This window comes from Natator depressus, chromosome 3 (assembly GCF_965152275.1).
Source record: "Natator depressus isolate rNatDep1 chromosome 3, rNatDep2.hap1, whole genome shotgun sequence".
Classification (NCBI taxonomy): Eukaryota; Metazoa; Chordata; order Testudines; family Cheloniidae; genus Natator; species Natator depressus.
In genome coordinates this window covers 159118316-159138256 of record NC_134236.1, presented here as the reverse complement: position 1 = coordinate 159138256, position 19941 = coordinate 159118316, and the positions used below count along the sequence as shown (strand labels likewise).

The 19941-nt window shown below is 40.1% G+C and overlaps 1 protein-coding gene across 1 annotated transcript in view; it reads right to left on the bottom strand.

The window, feature by feature from the left end:
* The window catches only part of TMEM63A (transmembrane protein 63A), a 39009-nt gene that overhangs the window by 16967 nt on the left and 2101 nt on the right, over positions 1 to 19941 (bottom strand). Inside the window, exons 2-13 of the mRNA XM_074949173.1 lie at positions 17798 to 18798; positions 16780 to 16974; positions 11276 to 11355; positions 9824 to 9884; positions 8245 to 8282; positions 6673 to 6815; positions 4910 to 4961; positions 3425 to 3533; positions 2922 to 2992; positions 2352 to 2432; positions 1074 to 1197; positions 575 to 708 (exon numbers count right to left, since the gene is read on the bottom strand). Coding sequence (XP_074805274.1) covers positions 575 to 708; positions 1074 to 1197; positions 2352 to 2432; positions 2922 to 2992; positions 3425 to 3533; positions 4910 to 4961; positions 6673 to 6815; positions 8245 to 8282; positions 9824 to 9884; positions 11276 to 11355; positions 16780 to 16962 — 1076 coding nt within the window. The 5' untranslated portion in view covers positions 16963 to 16974; positions 17798 to 18798. The remainder of the gene's footprint in view (positions 1 to 574; positions 709 to 1073; positions 1198 to 2351; positions 2433 to 2921; positions 2993 to 3424; positions 3534 to 4909; positions 4962 to 6672; positions 6816 to 8244; positions 8283 to 9823; positions 9885 to 11275; positions 11356 to 16779; positions 16975 to 17797; positions 18799 to 19941) is intronic.

Here is a 19941-nt window from a genome sequence, read left to right as displayed (position 1 = left end):
TGGTGCAAAGTTCACTAAAGTCCTATTTATCTACAGAACAGATGTAAGACAGCCAGCACAAAAATCTCCATGCTACCCTGTCAATGTTCCACACCCCTAGTGTGCAGGGTGTACCTACAAAAGACAGGATAGTTTGGTGTCTATGGCCAATTCAATTGCTGACTTCTCCTTTGTTGAAGCTACTAACAAGGGTGCTAGTTTGCACTACTGTGATGGTGGTTTGGTGACTGGGTCATCTGCTTACTAGAAAATGAACGGAGATCAGTAACTTATTTCTCATAAACCACCTATTTGGGTCCAAGATTCACTTAGATTGGAATTCAGACTAGATGAAAGGCTCTTTATCCCATGAAGTCCCAGACCCATCCAGTTCCTTGCTACGCTGATTTCTAATTCAAAGTCTGGGGACTATGTGCATCTCTGGGAAAGCATACAAGTTAGCAAAATAAACCAAATTGAGAAAGTGGATGAAGAAAGAGAAACTGACTTAGGTGTACAAGTTACACAAGTAAGGGCTTGCTCAATCATAACTATGGTGTTCACAAAACAAAAAGATATACTACACAAAACTTACTATGTTGCCATGGATTTCTCCTGGAATGTTACGAAAGCCATTCCCAGTGGGCTATCATGAACAGTTTGTTCCTCTTTCAAGTACTCCTCCAGCAGCTTATTTGTCACTTGGGTATAGTAATCTATAGCATCTACCTGTTGGAAAATTGATTCCTGTTACATAATCTATACCAAATGGCTCATACATTCATCAAACACAAGCTCCACAAACTGCAGTCCCTCCTCCCATTCCATGGATTACAAATCACATTGTGGTGTGGAATAAAAACAGGAAGTTTTTCTTGCACTATAGTGAGGTACCAGCAAGACCACACTTCAAATGTTCTTGGCAATTCTAGTTGCCACTTGCCAGGACGGATGTTGCAGAAATTGAAACGTGCAACAAAGAGGATGATAAATTCTTTGCACAAATCAGGAAGTTTCCTGTAAGCTTTGCCATGTTTTTGTTGCAGTTTTACATTGTTCTGGCTAATAACTCAGTGATAGAAACTATCCCTTACCCTTTCACATCCTCTGATTTCACAACAGCAGAACTGACCAAATGGCTTTGGGTTGATTCGGACCTGCCTGCCATTCTTCTCATGCAGGTGCGTAAAATACATCAGACTTTTTTCTGCCTTTTTTCTGGATAAAAAAATACATATATAAGATTTTGCAATGGAACAGTAGATTCACAATAACAAACCTAAGGAGAGTATAATCCTGGGAGAAACAAAGTTAGCCCAAGGATTGATAAAGAAACGTTGTATGAATAGACAAGACAAGGAATAAACCTACACTCCCTTCTTCCTTCTCCCACCCCCCAAAAATAAATAAAATCTCCACATAAAACATTCTGGCTGCTGCTTTTACGTCGTTTGTACAAATAACAGGGTTCTCTTCAGTTCTTTATTTTCACTAAAATAAGAGCGTCTTCAGTAATACTAGTGCTTATTTTCAGAATTATTTCAGAATTACGGTTAATTTAGAATGCCAGACCAGATCTAATCTAGAACTGCCTGCACTGCACTCAGGACATTCACTATAGATTACCCTGGGTTCACTGTATTTAACAAATTCCTTCTTAAAATACTAAGTACCAAGCAACAGAATTTTGTGGTGCAGGGCAAGAGTCAAAGTCTCGCCTTGAACTATGTGCCAGATTTTGGAAAGATACTTCAAGGATGTTGCTTTTCCCCTCCCCCCCCCCCCCTTTTGCTTTATTTAAAAAAAAAACAAAAAAAAACAGTATGACTTCTGTTCTAGTTTTCTCACCCAGCTACAAGTTTCAATGGATTCAGCACTGCTTATCCATTGAAAGTGCTGGATCCATTGAGTTTTCAGTATACACAAGTTTAAATAACGTTACACTCTTCCAGACCAGGGCTACCTCAGCGAACCTTTCCACAAAACCAAGGTGTCCGGAGGACAATCTGGCTTTTGTTACTGAGTGTAACCCCTTCTGCGTGTGCCTAGCCTCACTGTGCTGGGAACCAGAGTCCCAAAGTTAATAATTCAAAACTAAGGTTTCGTATCTTGACAATCACTATACTGCCGTGTCAAATCACCAAGTCAGCGCAACTCATTCATGTGAGGCATGTAGCACCTACTGGAGATGCAAAACCAGAAGCAAAACTCCCAGTTCTGAATGCCCCTGAACAGTCTTTAAATTCAGATCTGAATTCACCTGGTCAGGTTCATCTCTGGCATCTACAAGCTTTCTGCTATATTTTCAATAAAGCTTAGCATTGTTTCTATAGAACTATAATAAACATAGCTAGAATATAAACACAGGTAACCTTTCATTGTGCAAACTGGTAAGCCTAGCTACATCATAACACAGCTGGACCTCTAGCACTTTACAGGTCGGATACGCAGCACTGAAAAGGAAGAGAGACATGTTAGAAGAGAGTAGACTCTATGGAGAATGTCTCATAAGGTTATCACTGATTTCTAATTAACGTCAGAATCAATCATTTAGCTCCCAACACAAACTCCTGACAAACAGATATGGGAGAACGGGAAACAGTTGCTGTAATTTAATTTACAGTGATTATGATTAACAGGACACAAACTGCTCTGCTTTCAAGCAAAGGCTGGGTGAGAGCATGAAAAAAATTAGTGTGAATATGCAGCCACTTCCTTGGCATTAAAATTAAAAACAACTAACTTTTCTTTTCCCTTTGAAAAGCTGATAATTTGCATTCTATCCTCTGAATCTGAAAAAAACAGATTAATAAAATTTTTCCAGAGATGGAAATTCAGGTTTTAAATAGCTTAAAAACAAGGAGAGGTCTAGTTTGGATAGTTAAAACTGCCATGACATTGCTTTAAATCCCTTTCCCTACACACACTAGTTCTTGCCTTACATGAAGTGGTTTTCTATAGCCTCCTTCTCTGCATTTTTGGGAAGGCCAGTTATAAACAGTGTGCGCCTGACCTGTAGAAGAAAAAAACTCTCAGTTTCTCACAACAACCAGAAGGAAGAGAGCCCAAAGGAACATGGGCTGGGGGCGGAAACTATGACACAGCACATCAAAATATCTTTACTAAATAAACAAACAGAATGGAAAACAGAAGACCAACTTCTGACTTCAGTGGGTGTTGCATCCACTTATAACAGCTCTGAATTTGGCCCTATATTGGCAACAGGCCAAAACAAAATCTCAGGTGTGTTTTTATTCCTCTTGTGATTTACTCTACCTGGTCTTTCTGGCTGTGATTAGAACCTATTATATTAGAGCGTTTACCTTTTATGGATTCATTCACATCTATTGACATTTTGGCAGAGTGGGAAAGTATTTTTGTATTTGATTTTTCAGCATTTTCCCCTTCAAACGTGCTGCATATTTCTCTGAGTAAATGAACTTACTGTGTTTTCCTCTTTATACTTGATGTACATGGTGTGATGTCTCATGAAGACAAGAGTCAAAATCAGGTAAACAACAGCAAAAACAGTGTGCAACCAAAGAAGATTGTTGCTGTGGAACATAACATTTAAGAATATTAGCAGTGAATGGAATTTAGAGCCACATTTGCATGGGTACCTATTAAAATGCTATTAAGAATACAACAGTTCATCAGGCATTAGGGTAGGAAAACTGGTCTCTGATTGGCTGATGGGTGGTTTTGCCTATGCAGGTATCTGATCTAACCATGTGACTTACCAGCCCATTATTTAGAAACAGCAGCTCTCCAAAGAATGCAACTATTCTAGGAGCTCCACATTTTTTGGGTAGCCTTTGAGCATATGCCTTCTTGTCCAGCTGTGTATAGGCACACTTTAACATACATCTGATTTATAGATAACTTTTCTGTAGATATTACAATTCACTGCATTAAGTAACTAGCTGAATTCTCCATGGCCCCAATTCTTACCCAAATCTAAAACATGATTTTGGTTGACCAGAAGAATTGAGAGAAACAGAATGACTTATGGTCTGTATTAGGTTAATAACTGACCATTTGAGGAAAGATGAGTGAAATGGAATGAAGTGAAAAAATAATACACATAATAATATACATATCTAACGTAACAGCATATGCAACCTTAACTCTGCTGAACTCCCTTACCGTCTGTGTTTGTCAGCCTCTCTTTCAAAACTTACATAACAAAATGTGTATTGTCAACAATCTGCTTATCTGTAATAGGATCAGTAATTAAAATAGGGTTTCAAAGCCTCTATTTCAAGACGGATAAGACAGACAGATTTCTATACTTTAAACTTTTTTAAATACCCATTTATAAGTATTATGTTGCTTAAAAAATATAACAAGTTGTCAATTACCCTAGCTGGACATTTTAGAAATGGGATTTTTTTTTAAGATGAGATCAATACATAATAGAATTATGTATGTGTTTAGTCATCCAACTATTTTTATGGCATTTCTGCAAATGCATGACTGATTTTAATAGTCTTCTCAAGAGAGACAGGCACATAAGTTTGGGGTAAGAAAGAATTTTAATTAATTAAACCATACATTCGATTAAAACTGTGAGATCAAAACAATACTGACAAGTATAGTCTCTTCTAGTGTGGAAATTTCTGCCAACAACATTGCTACATCAACATCTATTATTCAAGGGAAGTATATGGTCTAGTAAAAGCAGATTGTAGAAACCAGGACTCCAGGTTTCTCTTTCCCGCACCTTAACTGTCTTGCTATGTAGCCTCAAGTGAGTCGCATAACTTCTGTTTCAGTTTACACACCCATAAAATAGCAATAAATAATAATACCATCACCATGCATGTTGTAAAACGTAATTAATATTTTTAGGACCAAGGAAAGCCTCAGAAAGGCATAATATTTCTAGCAAATATAAAATATAATCTAATACTTTCCAATGTTTACTTACCCAGTTTGTAAATTTGCTATAGTTGTTCTCCCAAAACTATAAGGATCTTTATCTAAAAAAAGGACAACACATGGTATATTTATCTGGTGCAGCATTCATATGAAAAGTGTAAGGAAATAAAATATAAAACTTCAAAAAGAAATGTATTTATGTTTATGGTTAATGTTCATCACATTTAATGTTAATAAATATTCAAAATAAGACAGATACTTAATGCTGGCCTAACCATGGTTTTATTTTAAAATGGAGTAAAAGAAGAAGAAGAGATATTGCATTCAGCCTGCAAAGGGAAACAGCAGCTAATTTTTTAACATTTGGATGTTGGATATCTACAGGCTTGCAAAAAAAAAAAAAAAAAATCTGTTGGGGACTAGTCCAATTTCCCACCTTTACTGATGTTTTACCTCAAATATTTGTTCAAATTACAGAAACTTATTATTTCTACAACTGTACTGACAGCATCGCTAATCGTGATAACAAGGAAGTAGACAATCCAAAGAAACTCTGGTTTGTCAGGGAAAAGAAAGAAAAAAAAGAGTAACAGCATTTCTGGAATACAAAAAATACAACCCCATGACTAAGGCTCCGTGTTTGTCACAGAAATCATGGATTCTGTGACATTCCGTGACCTCCATGGACTTCTGTAGCAGCCTGGTGTGGCTGGCCCAGGAGCTGCCTGAGCAGCTCAGGCAGCCCCTGGGCCAGTTGCAATGGCTGCTGCTGGGACAGTCTCGGGCCGCTCAGCCCTCCAGCAGCAGGAGTTAGGGTGTGGGGGAAGGCTCAGGGCTGGGGACTGGGGTACAGGGCAGGGGAGAGCTCCCTGGAAGGACAACAGGAACTCCCCTTCCCCTAGCTCCATGTGCTGCCTCCACCCGCAGGCACCACCCCCCCAGCTCCCATTGGCCGCGGTTCCCAATCAATGGGAGCTGAAGAACCGGGATTTGGGGCGGAGTGGAGACATGTGGAGGTAGGAGCTGGGTATGGAGCCTGCCTCAGCCCCATCAACCTGCACCCATGGTGTCGCCCACCCAGGCCGTGACTTCGTACCCACCCCCCAAGCACCCTCGGCGCCCCCAGGTCTCCCCCCCTCCAAGTTTTAGTCAGGAGTATATAGTAAAAGTCATAGACAAAAATTCACAGCCCGTGACCTGTCCATGACTTTTACTAAAAATACCTGTGACTAAAACGTAGCCTTACCCATGACCTTCCACCACAGGTTGGATAAAGTACTTAATCACATCACAAGGTTAGCTACTCTCTAAACCACCAGAGCAAAAAGCACCAGGAACATACAAAAGTGACAAATTTTTGTCCAGCTAGTATGCTACACATTGTGGCTACTCAGACCTTAATGTAGCAGCATGACCAGAACTTGATCCTCCTATTCCAAAAAGGACAGGCCCCCTGCCACTTGAGCTAAAAGAGAATCTCTGTCAGCAGTAGAGGGCCTGACACAGTTGAGCAATTCCAACTCCACCCAATGGAGGGCAGTAGTGTGCATGCACACACACAAACACACCCATATTACAATATGTTTGTTGAGGCATACAAACATAGAATTGCTACACAAGAACAGGGAAATAAACCATGTCGTCTGTCATCCTATTTCTGACACTGGCCTTTGCCAGATGCATCTAGCTGCATAGTATTACACTGCAGACTGGGGGACTACGTTTATCCAGTTTATCACAATAGGAGGTATCCTGAGAGCTGACAGTAACACAGAATACACCCGTCTTCAGGAGATGAAAAGATTTTCTTACCAAGTAAGTCACCTGAAAGATTGACAGGCAATATGATACAAACAGACAAAATGCTGACAGCAACCAGCAGGCAAATGATGTGGTGCTGAAAGGCGAGGTAGTGCATGGCATCATCACCACACTTCTCACGAATCTCTTCGTCGCTACACCATGGACAAAAAGGCAGCAGGTCAGTCCGGATGCTTTACCAGTTGGATTGTGCTTATAAATACTGACTTCTAAATATGCCCTATAACCTCTACCTTCTACTAAACTCTGAGAACTGAAAGACCAATATGGGGTGGTTTATTGTAAATGTGAGAAACAAGGTAGGTGAGGTAATATCTTATAGCACACCCTTCCACCAATAAAAGTTGGTCCAATACAAGATATTACCTCACCTACCTTGTCTGTCTCATATCATGGGACCAACACAGCTACAACAATACTGCAAACAAATAAAAGAAATGTAACATTTTAGTCTTAAAAAGATCTTTAATAATCTGCTGATATTAATACATAATCACTAATGACAGGTTATTCTGAAATCCAAATAGGTATTTACAGCAACATTCACATGTATATTTTCAACTGAATACACAGCAAAAGACACAGAGAACTAGAAAAATGCTTTGTGCCACCAAAGGGGAAGAAGGGATTTTATTTTGATTGCCTTCTACTGACCCATCTGGGGTATGGAATACACAAAGAATGAAACTAGGTCAGCAAAATTCTGTTCCTTCAGGCTGGCAATATTTTTGACAAGTAAAATTCTCATTATCAGCCTGGAAAAAGATGGATAAACATATTTTGCACCTACGTTGCTTTTCCATGCCAGTTTTGCAAGACTGAATTCAACTTAGACCTTAATATCTGGGACGGGGCTCCTACAGCAGAAGTATACTCTGCCCCAGGGAAGACTGAGGAGGAAGGTGACTACAGGTTAGTCTTAGACCCACTCCCAACCAATTAAGGAAAGGCACGGAAGGGCTTTGCAAGGAACCACATTTACTGTCAGGAGGACAAAAATCAGCCCAACATGGGTTCTTGGGAGGGGGAGAATAAATGAGAAAGATGGAGGACAACATGGAAAAGGAGCCCCAGAGAATTCCCTATTACCCACCCTCAACAATTTCCTTAAAAAGATCTGTTTACTCAAATAGGACCCCCCCCAAAAAAAATTATGATTTCCTAGGCAGATAGGTATGAAGAACCAATATCAAATCTTTAATATTCAAGTACTGAGAAACTGTTCCAGGGATAGACCCATTCCCTCTTTACCGAAGCACCAATTCTGTAAGAAGAACCTCGTGGGCAGACCTCTGTGCCTGCTTAGAGCCCCACTGGCTTTACTGGGGGTCTGCTTACATGGTTCTCTTTGAAGAATGGGACCTTACAATCCTAGACCTACCTCATGCTCCCAGACTTCAATGGGAGCCAGTTTGGGCTCATATACTGTCAGTTCTATCCCTACGTATTATGCCTTGATACAGTCTATCACTTTCCATCTTTGAAACTGTCTCCCTATTTTAAAATTATGTACACATCAGAAAAAGTAAACCATGGCTTACTGTTTTTGCTTCATGTACTTACTGCATTCGAAAGGCAGATGTCATCCAGGAACAAAACCCCTAGAAAAAAAGAGAAAGTATGTTAGCTTCTAAACGTTGATTGCTTCCAAGAGACAATAGTGTCTGTAATCTTTACAATTAATAGGAGTGTTTAATATAAACTAATCTCTTACTAGGTTAAAAAAAAACTGCTAAATTGGTCTTGATAATTTCAGGGCATCATATGCCATTTATAGTCTATAAACACAGAGAACATATGCTGTAAACTCATCCCAAAAATCAGTTTACAATTAGCAAAACATTAGAAAGTCCAAGGGATGAATATTCAAATAAGTAAACAAGTGCAAAATCTTAGATATGATTTTAAGACAAATATATAGGTGTTAGTCCCAATCCTGTTCCCATTAAATTCAGTTCAGGATCAAGCCCCATAAGTAGAACTGGATTTAACTAGTAGTTTCAGAACAAAAACAAAACAAAAAAAATGTAAAGACCTTTCAAAGGTCCCTTACAATTTTAAATAAAATCCACATGGAAGAGTCCTATATAATTTCATAGGGATGAAGCCAGTTTTTTGAAGACCTCTATCTTAACCATCTATGAAGAAGGTAAAAGAAAATTACATCTTATTCATATAAGATTTTGAACCATCCTTTAGAATTTTATAGAAGAGATATAATTCTCTATTAAATTCCATATTAGGGTTCAAAAAGCTACAGAAAAGAACTTCTTTTCTATTAAGTTCCCTAGGCCTTTTCCATAATAGAATACTCCCAAGCTAGAGAAATATGTCTTTATTTAACAATTTAAAAGATAAAGTTCCTCCAGAGCAGAAGAAAGATTTAAAATAAAACATATTAAAGAGCAATCTTCAGTTAATAGCAAGATGCTCAGACAGTGATTTAGTTTCAGGGATTTTTTTTTTTTTAATTAAGCAGATGCATCTTTAAAACAACATTAAAACAGTAACATTGCTTGGACAGCACCCAAACATAGGAGGACTGAGGCACTTTGAATCATAGCTGTTTAAAGAGTCCCTCAAAATCAACGGCCATAGATGAGGCCAAACTAAAATTTGGCCTAAGAGTTGTTTTCCTTCTCTGTCCAGCTTGGCCTCCAACTATATATGGCCTTATTACATGATTTTCCCATATGTGCCCCAATTTCCCATTCTGTAAAACGTGGATAACACCACCAGGTATGTTGAGAGGATTAGTAGGCAACATTTGCCAAGAGCTTTGAACATAAAAAATACGGTGTAAGTGTAAATTAGTATTTTATTTCTTCAAAATATTAAGACTATTATTCCTCTCTCAAAAATAAAAAAAATATTTTTAAGTGACAACAGGATGTTGGTTTATAACTGTGTTTATAGAGGGCTGGAAACAAGATGCCATAAAGCCATCAAAGGTTCCAGTATAAGCACACCTTTCATAATGTGTTACTGCATCCTAAATTGGAGTTGTAGAGATTGCCCCTGAGCAGAGTCTGGTTATCTATGCTAGGTGCAAGACTGAATTATGGCAGATTCCATTGTACCTGCACATTTTTACATGCATACATATACCAAAATGCTTCATGTATCCAATTCAAATACTGACACTGTCATATTCAGGATCATGTACCGACGAGGAAAGAGACAATGGGCGGTATCTTGATTCACTAAAACAGAAAGAAACATTTAAGTGACTATGGAAATGCTGCAGTTACTCACTAGCTCTTAAACCAGCTTTTACAATTCTCAAGTCATTATGTGAGGCAACTTGAACAGAAAGTTATCTTTTTTCCAATATTGTAGTATATAGAATTATACTTAATTACAAAAGCTTGTCCTTTTATTCAGTGTTCAAAAAGGAGGAAGTATGAGCTTTGTAAGAAAAAGAGCATGTAACTGAACAAAAAAAAAAAAAAAAAAAGGATGGAATACTTCATGGGAACTAACGTTAATACAATTTAAAAAAAACAGGTAGTTTGGAACCTGGTAGGACCAATTCTGCAGGCTTCATCCCTGCACAAACTCAGGCTTCAGCTTTACCGGAGTTCCTCCTGCATTCTTCTCCTCAGCTCAGACCTGTACTGCAACATTACAGAAGCTGATCTTCTCTCCCTATCTCCTCTCCTTTACCCCACAACAGTTTCAGCCTCTTAGCTCAGATTCCCCCTACAGCATTACAATAATTCCTCTGGTTCACCTCTCTCCCAGGGCTCTACCACCCAGCTCACTTCTGTCCTGTAGCATTGCAAAGAGCCATTAGAGAGTCTGGTGTCTTCAATAAAATAGGAAGTTACTGTTTTCAGTTTGTTCTTGAAAAACAAAATTATTTCATAACTAAAACACACAAAATGCACATGCCCTTCCTACAGATTCATTTGGGGGTATGTTACATTATGCTACCACTGCTTTCAAGGACAAATGCAACAGTGCTCAAGTTTAACCCCACTTTCCAAGAATAGTTAGATCACTAGTTTCTAAGTGTCCTAAAATGACATCAAGAAATTTAAAATCATAAGATCAATACAGCTTCCATTAAAATCAATGCCAAAGCTCTCACTGACTTCAAAGAATACAGAATCAGGTCCTTTGAGCCAGGACAAGTTCTGTCAAGAGCTGCATCCTTTATGTCAGCATGGGAAGCTCTTGGGTTTGAACCCAGCTAAAAGTAATAGCTCGCATTCTTATTAGTGCTTCTGCTACAGAAACACAGTGTAAGTGTGCAGATGACATGTTAACAGACTTGAGCAGCCTATTGCTTTTTCTTCTTCCTGCCACTTCCTTCACCCATGAGAAGTGAGAAAGATTCTTAATGACAACTGTAAACACACAGCTTTATTTACTGACAGTGTCCTACAGTGAGAGACTGTTGGAAGGAGAGGTGTGTTTCACACAGTGAAGTCAGGAGAGAATTTTAAACAGGAAAGTAAGTAAAGAAAAATACATGATTACAGTAACACCTTATTTACGCAAAGTTCAGTTACCTAAAATCCCATTTATCTTACTTAATTCTATATCCAACAGGTTTCAACAAAGAGGACTTGGCTGTGCATCATTTTACCTTTCAGTTTCCGAAATCAAGGCAAGGCGACCATAGTCCCAGAATCTCTTCCTTATAATGGAAAACGCTAATATTAAAATCTAGAAAATAGAAATAAAAATCCTTGATTTCAATTTTGAAACTGAAAATACCTTTCTTAGAAACAGACTTTACTGTATCAGATTAAGCCAGTGGTCCATCAAAGCTGGTATCCCATCTCTGGGACGTACTGGGTAAGAGATCCAGCGGCCACAGTGCCACAAACCAATTTGTTTGGGACTACAGAGTCAGCAGGCCTAGAACTCCAGTCCTCCTGCTCTCTTAACACAGGCCTGAAGTTTTAGCTAAAGAAAAATCTCTTAACTAGACTTGTATTAATGTTTATGTCAGACTAGGAACAGTTCTGATACAATCCAGTGGCAGGCAGTAGCATACATGCACATTAATCAGTATGTTACAACTAAATGTTTCAGAAGAAGCTAAAACTTTCATAATGGACCATTACTATTATTTAACAGTGCCCAAATGTATGATCAACGCTTCATACTGGCAAGTTTTATAGTGATGCAGATAGTTGTGGTGGGAGCAAGTCCATATGCAGGTAAAGCCTGAAATCTGCTTACATCCCCCTCAGTGTAGATAATTACAATCATTATTATGGCTCATAAATGCCATCACCAAGGCCCTTTTTAAATCCTGCCCTTAAATTAACTCCTTTGTAGCAAGACAAACAATTAGGACCATGCAAGTTAGAAAACAAGCCATATTTCATAGATTTACAGAGAACTTTTGAACGAAAAATTGAGAGGCAATCAGATAGGAGATGGAGTCCTTATTAAAAGAAGTCTGCAAACATCTCTTTGTCACAAACAAAGGAACACAGGAGTTGTCAGATGAATTCAGGCCATTCAAGTCTGGCATCCAGAGGCAAATAAGTGATAGTTGGATAAAAGCAAAAATGCTCCACAATGTGCCTGGCTCACAGTGCAATGCTGTTCATGGAGGGAGAAGATACCTCCCTGTCCTCTATGGAAAGCAGCCCAAAAGCAAACACTCAACATTTTAAAAATCAAGTGTCAGTATGAAGTACAACTGTACCCAAAAAATGGCCAGCACAAAATTCTACAGTGTGGCTCACAGTCACCTTCCCTTTTAATAAGGACAAGTCCAGGATTAAGTACTTCACATTCAAACTGGCACCCAGGCACAGCATTGCACATTGGACTGTGTCTCCATGTTGAAAATGAAGATGGCCACTAGTTGTTCCATTGTGTTTTATTTTATTTTAAACAAGTTAGGGGTGTCCTCTGGGTTCCTAAACAATTGCCAGCATGGCCTTCAGATGAGCAAATTTTGGACTACTCTTCAGTACAGTTTTGTAAACTCAGTAATTGGATGATTCCTTGACTCTCACTTTACTACTAGGAACCTCAATAACCAAGTCTGTTTACTGGTTTTAAATTTCTTTTCCTAGTGGCTTAAAACTGTTTATTTAAGATATTTTAGCCAAATTCATCCCTGGTATATATCCTTAGCCTTCGCTGGAGATTCATCAGAGATGCATTTGATCCTCTGTGTTCAACACACTGGCTGTTAACTTTCACTGGAAAACTTGTTCCCAAACAAACCTCCAGAAATAATAGAGTTAAAATCCCTTACAATTCTGCTTATTTCTTATCAGAGGCTCTTAAATGAAACTCAGCATGCAGTCAACAAAAGTTATGCTCCTACTTTGGAGGAGGTGAAAGGACAACAGTGTTTTAGGTCAATCCTAGGGAGCTCTTCATTGATGTTCTAATCTACTTTGCCACTTTCCAAAGCAGATCTGGAGCTCTCCTTCTTGGTTGGGGATAGGCTAGTGTTGTGTCTTTTCAAGCAGCAATGATCTTAGCTTGGGGATGGGGGGGGGGGGTGGAGTATGCAAGTCAAGCATTAAGAACTGTAGCCTCTGCCCCCCATTATCCTTGACCAGATTATCCCAACAGGAACATGGTGAGGATAAAGGAGGTAGCAGCTTTTGGTCAGTGGACAGGGATGCTAGAGTGTGGAACTTGCACCCACAAGTTTCTACCTCAGCCCATCCTCCTCTACTTCCAATAGTCATCATCTGGGAAACATTTATAAATATTAGACATGCCATTACAAGTGACAAATGAAAGGAGTCACAGCCAGTGTGGAGTGATATAAATCACTTTATTATTTTTAATCCACTTATTTAAATCAGGGTGAGGTTTTTTAAGACTAAATTTGGAAATTTTTGCCATTGCAATTTTAGATTAAAATGCAGAATAAATTGAATTGTAACACTGGTTGGTTTGTTTTAAAAATGCTACTGCTGGTAGGGTATCATATTTGAGTTCTACAAAACTTCTATAAACAAAAAACAAAATATTGAAAGTTAAGGCCCAGATTCTGCAAATATTTAAGCGGGAACATAATTTTACTCATACGAATTAGTCTCACTGATTTCCAGTGGAATTATTTGTGTGCTTAAGGTTAAGCATGTACATAAGTGTTTGTGGCATAAGGAGCTAACATTTTATTTTTATTAAAAACTTTTTAGTGGCATAACATCAAGCACTTCAAAACTCCTTCAGCGTTAACACTAAAAAGTTATTTAGACTTCTAATCCATTCAAAATGTTATTGTGAAAAATACATCAAAATTTTCAAAAATATTTTGGCACCTATGGGCAACATTTTCAAAAGCAACCAAGTGACTTAGGAGCACAAGTCCCAATGACTTCACACTGCAAACCCTAATGGAGAAGTGCAGCCTGGTCAAAGCATTTAAGCTTTCTTGACTAGAGGAAGCTCAATAGATTGGAAGATGGTGCTGGTTAGCAAATAGCCTACAGCAGTGGTCTCCAACCTTTTTATGCCCAAGATCACTATTTTAATTTAAGGGTAACCCAGAATCTACCCCACCCCTTCCCTGAGGCCCCGCCCCACTCATTCCATCATCCCGCCCCCTGTTGCTCGCTCTCCCCCACCCTCACTCACTTTCACCAGGCTGGGGTAGGGGGTTGGGGAGGGGGTGCGAGGGCAAGCTCTAGGAGGGAGTTTGGGTGCAGGAGAGGGTTCCTGGCTGCGGCAGAGTGTTGGGGTATAGAAGGGGGTACAGGGTGCTGGCTCAGAGGGGGGTCAGGGCTGGGGCAGAATGTGGGTGCAGGAGGGTTTGTGGGGTGCTGGCTCAAAGAGGGGGCTCAGGGCTGGGGCAAGGGGTTGGGGTGCAGGAGAGGGTTTGGGGTGCTGGCTCTGGGAGGGGCCTGGGGTGCGACCTCCCGCCGGGCAGCACTTACCTTGGGTTGTTCCCGGTCGGCAATGCAGCAAGGCTAAAGCAGGCTCCCTGCCTGCCCCAGCCCCACGCCGCTCCCAGAAGGGAGCAACATGGCCCTGCAGCCCCGGGGTGGGGAAGGGGGACGGACGGACGTGGCTTCACACAGCCACAGCTCCCCATTGCCAGCCAATGGGAGCTGCGGGGGCAGTGCTTGCAGGCAGGAGCAGCACGCAGAGGGAGACCCCTGCCCCCCCCCGGCCCCAGGGCCGCACTGGCCGCTTCTGGGAGTGGCATGGGGCCAGGGCAGGCAGGAAGCCTGCCTTTGCGGCAGCCATGCTGCACCCCCAGAGATCATGATCAGCTGGGAGATCCTCTAGGATCGACCAGTCAATCGTGATCGACCAGCTGATGACCACTGGCCTACAAGGTATTGCAATCAGCTGTGTTTCAATTATGTGCTGTTCTCATAGTAAGGATGCCAATGAGCCCTGGGTGTCACTTTTTCAGCATAGATGAGCATTTTAAGTATATTTCTTAACAGAAAAAGAAAATTAGGTAAAATCTGAAATTCTACTAACAATTAGGAAAGTAGTTAAACAGGGACAAAATATCTACTTTAGCAATCTGGCTAGTGAATCTTGCCCATATGCTCACGGTTTAGCTGATCGTCATATTTGGGGTCGGGAAGGAATTTTCCTCCAGGGCAGATTGGAAGAGGCCCTGGAGGTTTTTCACCTTCCTCTGTAGCATGGGGCACGGGTCACTTGCTGGAGGATTCTCTGCTCCTTGAAGTCTTTAAACCACGATTTGAGGACTTCAATAGCTCAGACATAGGTGAGAAGTTTTTTGCAGGAGTGGTGGGTGAAATTCTGTGGCCTGCGTTGTGCAGGAGGTCAGACTAGATGATCATAATGGTCCCTTCTGACCTAAATATCTATGAATCTATGAATTTAAAAGCTATAAAATAGGAAGAAAGTAAAAACTAGCTATCAGTAAATAAATTATGATTTAAATTAAAAAAACTGATTTTTTTTTTTTTAAAAGAAAAACCCCAGACATGATTTTTAAATCATCTCTGGTCCCAGCATTGGAGACAGTGGCCTTCATTCATCAGGGGCACAGCAGTGACAAACCTCACAATGAGAACACCCATTAATTTTTTTCTAAGTTCCTAATCCATAATGCACAGAATATAGTTATTATTAATTCCTCTGAATGAATCTGAGTTGTTCAGGCTCAAGATCATTGAACAAAACTAAAGACATGTACAGAATACAAATTAACAACTTAGTCCCTGTAAAATAGGAAGAGGTGCTTCCTGAGTTCTGGCTATGGCAGAGGCCATTCAGTCAGTCTAATGTCATAGTCATATGAGATTAAATGAGCTATTGGGCCAACTTTTTAGTAGGTAGAGGTCTATTTGCATGTACAAAGCTGTGAACATCTGTACACCTACACTCGAGTGCAAACTGAATAGTTGTGTGCAGTAAATCATACGTAGATGTTCAAGGAAATTTCTTCCCAATTGTATTTTAGGCCTCTCTTTGAAATTCTAGCCCCGTGCCTTCTCATCTTGTTCCTCCTTCTTCTAGTCTAGATTGTTCTGTACGTTATTTTCTCCGCTGCTTTGTACACTCTAATTTGAAGGGTCTAAAGTGATAGTTTCCTAAAGGAACCAGAAGGTGGAAATTCTATTTCATCATCTAATAGAGCTCACCATTAGGAAGCTTTTCCTCAATTCAGTAACCGTATTCAGTATTAGCTTTTCTTTCTTGAGAAATCTTCAAACGCCAGCTGACCCTCATATCACATAAGAATGACCAATAGGGAGGAAGGATGCTCTTGTGGCTCAGGCACAGAACCAGTAGCCTACAGTGTTATTCCTGGTACTACCATTGACTCAGTGCATAACCGTGGCAAGTCCCTTAGCCCCTCTGTGCCTACCGATCAGAATCCCATCACATGGCTATTGTGAAGCTTAATTCATTAATATTTGTGAAGTGCTTTGGAGTTCCCTGATGAAAGGTGGTTCAGAAGAGCAACAAGCAGGACAACTGAAACTTAGGAGGTTGCTAGAGAGACAGGACTGCAAGCTGGTCTCATAAAATATTTCTGTTCTAAAGATTCTGGGGAAACAAATTCCTCTTTACTAAATTCCCATCAGACAGCGAGAGTATTCTAGACAACACTGAGCTTCTGGACAGGCCAGAAGTATTACAGCTGCAAGAGTTAAAAAGAAAGCTTACCAAAAAGCAAGTAACATCAAGCAGCAGGACAGTAGGGATTCCACCAAAAGTTATTCCTTGGAGCACAGTACTGCCCTGTGCAGTGCTGTAGCAGTAAGTCTTATCCGGCGAGACAGAACTATTGCTACTCCGGAAGTAGACTAGATGGGAATGTCCAACATCCAGAAACAGGAAAGGAAACATCTTGTGTCTCCCCTGCAAAAGGAAGTGAGCAGTCACATTAACAGCCTGCCTAATGGGTCAGGAGACCCATATTAGCGAAATGTATAAACACAACAAGCTTCCAAATCAGGAACATCCCAGTGCAGAAAGATTCAAAAGGAAGTGTCCTCATACAGAATGAATATTTTACCATCATCCCCAACCACCACTGAGAAAAGATTTCACAATATCTCCACTGAGGCAGCATCTGTTACCAAAATATTCTTTGGTGCAGGATTTCTATCCATGTACTCTAAACATCTAACAAAACATAAGCCTCTTAGAGACCAGGCATCAAAGCTCAAATGCTTAAAATACAAGTGCAATCTAAGGAAGATTGCATGAGTCCAATGTGTAAATTTTGCTATTCTCCCATCTAGAATATTAAAACTACTAAGTATTCGAGCTCCGATTCCTGGAATGACATAGGAAGTTAGCTATTCCAATGATCAATGATGGTTTGAAGGACTTTGTCTTCTATTGAGGACTCATGGACATATGAGATTGTGAATTTTAGACTTATCAAATGTAAATGCCTTGGAACTTAATAAAACTGACTATAAATTCCACAACAATACACAAAACAAACCTACAACAGGCATCAGTCTTTTTAAAGAAGTTAGAGATTGTTGGCTGACAGGGTAAAGTGTTAGATATTCAATATCTAATAAGAAAGAACTGTGCATGTTTCCTAGTTCTCTACTTTTGTTCAATTATGAATTAAACTGCTCAGTTAACTCAGCAACATATGGAAAATGGCAAAATTATTCCAGTCATACAAAGGTGTCTTTACAAGCGGAAGAAATTGCTCACTTACTTCTGGGTTTGCTGTTTTTAAAGTTTATTTTCAAATCTTCTAAACCTGATTCCCAGTAGCTCTCAATTACTTGGAATAAAAGATCATCATATGGAAGGTGTCTGTAAATGACAAATTCATAGGGAGAATACACCCTAGAGAGCTCAATTGCTTGGGAGCAAAGACTGCAAGTCTCTGAACCCGTGCTGAGGACGGTGACATCCAGTACATCCAATTGCAAGCATATACTTCTCACAAAAGTACTTCCCAGATTTGACAAAGAAAACACTGCTCTGGATGCTGAAAGAAACAAACAGAAATTATTCCTTTCCCCCCCCGACTTCCTTTTCTTTGTTTAGTGCTGGTGAAAGGTCCTGGCTTAACAACCCTGGAGAAGACTTCAGTCTTCTCTATAGAGCAAATACAGCATGAGCAGAGGTAATGCAAGCTTCCTCCTCTGTCTTAGCTATATACTCCACCCTGGCCTGAAGGGAACATTCTTTGGGAATGTTACCCGTTATTCTGATTTTTCTTTTTAAATGTGCATCTGTGTCCACTAGGTCCTTGATGGGGACCTCCAAATTCATTGCATACAGTCCCTTTAACAACATTCAACTTGTAATGATTTTTAGGTCATTACAAACTGGTATGAATTTATACTGGTGGCCAAAAGGTTAAAGTCTCTATAGCACAATATCAATACTCAGAGCCTCCCAGTACCACCTTATTATAACTTTAAACATTAGTACTATCGCCTGACCCATGAGCTATAGATGGTCTGCAAGATACTGTCATGCAGACAGTAAAATGTACAGCATTTCAGAACAAGTGACTTTTAGGCCCTATTTCTAGTAATTCTCTATTGGAGTTTGTAGGCCCTCAGTCCATCACAGTGCAGCGGTGTCTTCAACAGGCAGAGACGTGATTACCTCTGTTCCGGATCGTCAAATACATGAATGTGGTCTTGAGTAGCCTTAAATATTCAAGTCAGAGTGTAACACTGTCATGGCACAGGAGACAGGCTGGATTGATTTAAGAGATCAAAGTGATTTACATCACTAATTTTAATCATGAAATAAATCAGCAAGCCAGAAACCTTGATTTAAATAATCAGTTTTAACACTGTTTTGCACTTGTACTTTTTAGTTATTTTTCTAAAGTAAGGCTGATTTTAATTGGTTGGTAACCATTAAATCTAGTTGATTTGCAACTAAATATAGCCTTTACACTACATTACATACCACTTTTTTTTTTTTAAACTAACCAGGAAGATATAGTGTATCTATATACATTTATTTAAGCTTATAGCTTAACGCATTTATTCAGATTTTTACTTTTTACATTATTTTACATTTTAAATTACGTTAAAAAATTGTAAGGTAGCCATCTAGCTGCTCTCATCACAGGAAACATGAGTTTTCTGCCATGAGATTGTCCATGCTCCTACAAATTGAGATTTGATGCTTGACAGAAGGAAGTTAGAGCATTTTTTAAATTTATTTTGAGAACGAGTGCTACGGCAACTGTGAAGAGTACCGGTCTAAACTAAAATACAATAGTAGGTCTCATCACAGATCGCAACCACACTGGAAAACTTGCCTGTTTGGAAACAGTAGCTAGAAGGAAGACCAATGGGGATGACAAATATAATGGCACCTCCCACAGGGATTCCACTGGGGGTACTGCTGCAAAGATCAGAATGAGGTTTGTGACCTTGTATGGGGAATGTGATTGCTGGTGGAGGTTTAGGCACCATCTCTTTTATTTTCACTGGGAATCTCTGCTGGGTCTGCTGATCTGTCAGACCCTGAGTCCACTGGCAGCAGCGGCTCTCAAATACTTCTCTGGAGAGCTGCAGTTTCTGCACCTTTTGCTAGCTTCTCCAGTCTTGTCTGCCTCCTTTGCTGTCCGGGCAAGGCAATTCCATCGGGAATGGGCTACTGAGATGGTGCCTGCACCTTGCCCAGCAAAATCAGTCTCTCCTTTCCTACCCCAGGAAGTGGGGGCTGAGACAACCCCACACAACCTGCACTGTGAGGGGAAAACTGCCTCTGCCCATGGAGCTGGGCGAGCTCCAAAGGGGTAGAGAGCAGGAGACACAGACCTTTCCTTTTACCTCTGGCTTTCTCGGCCTAGCTCTCTGCCCGGAGCCTGTCGGGGCACCA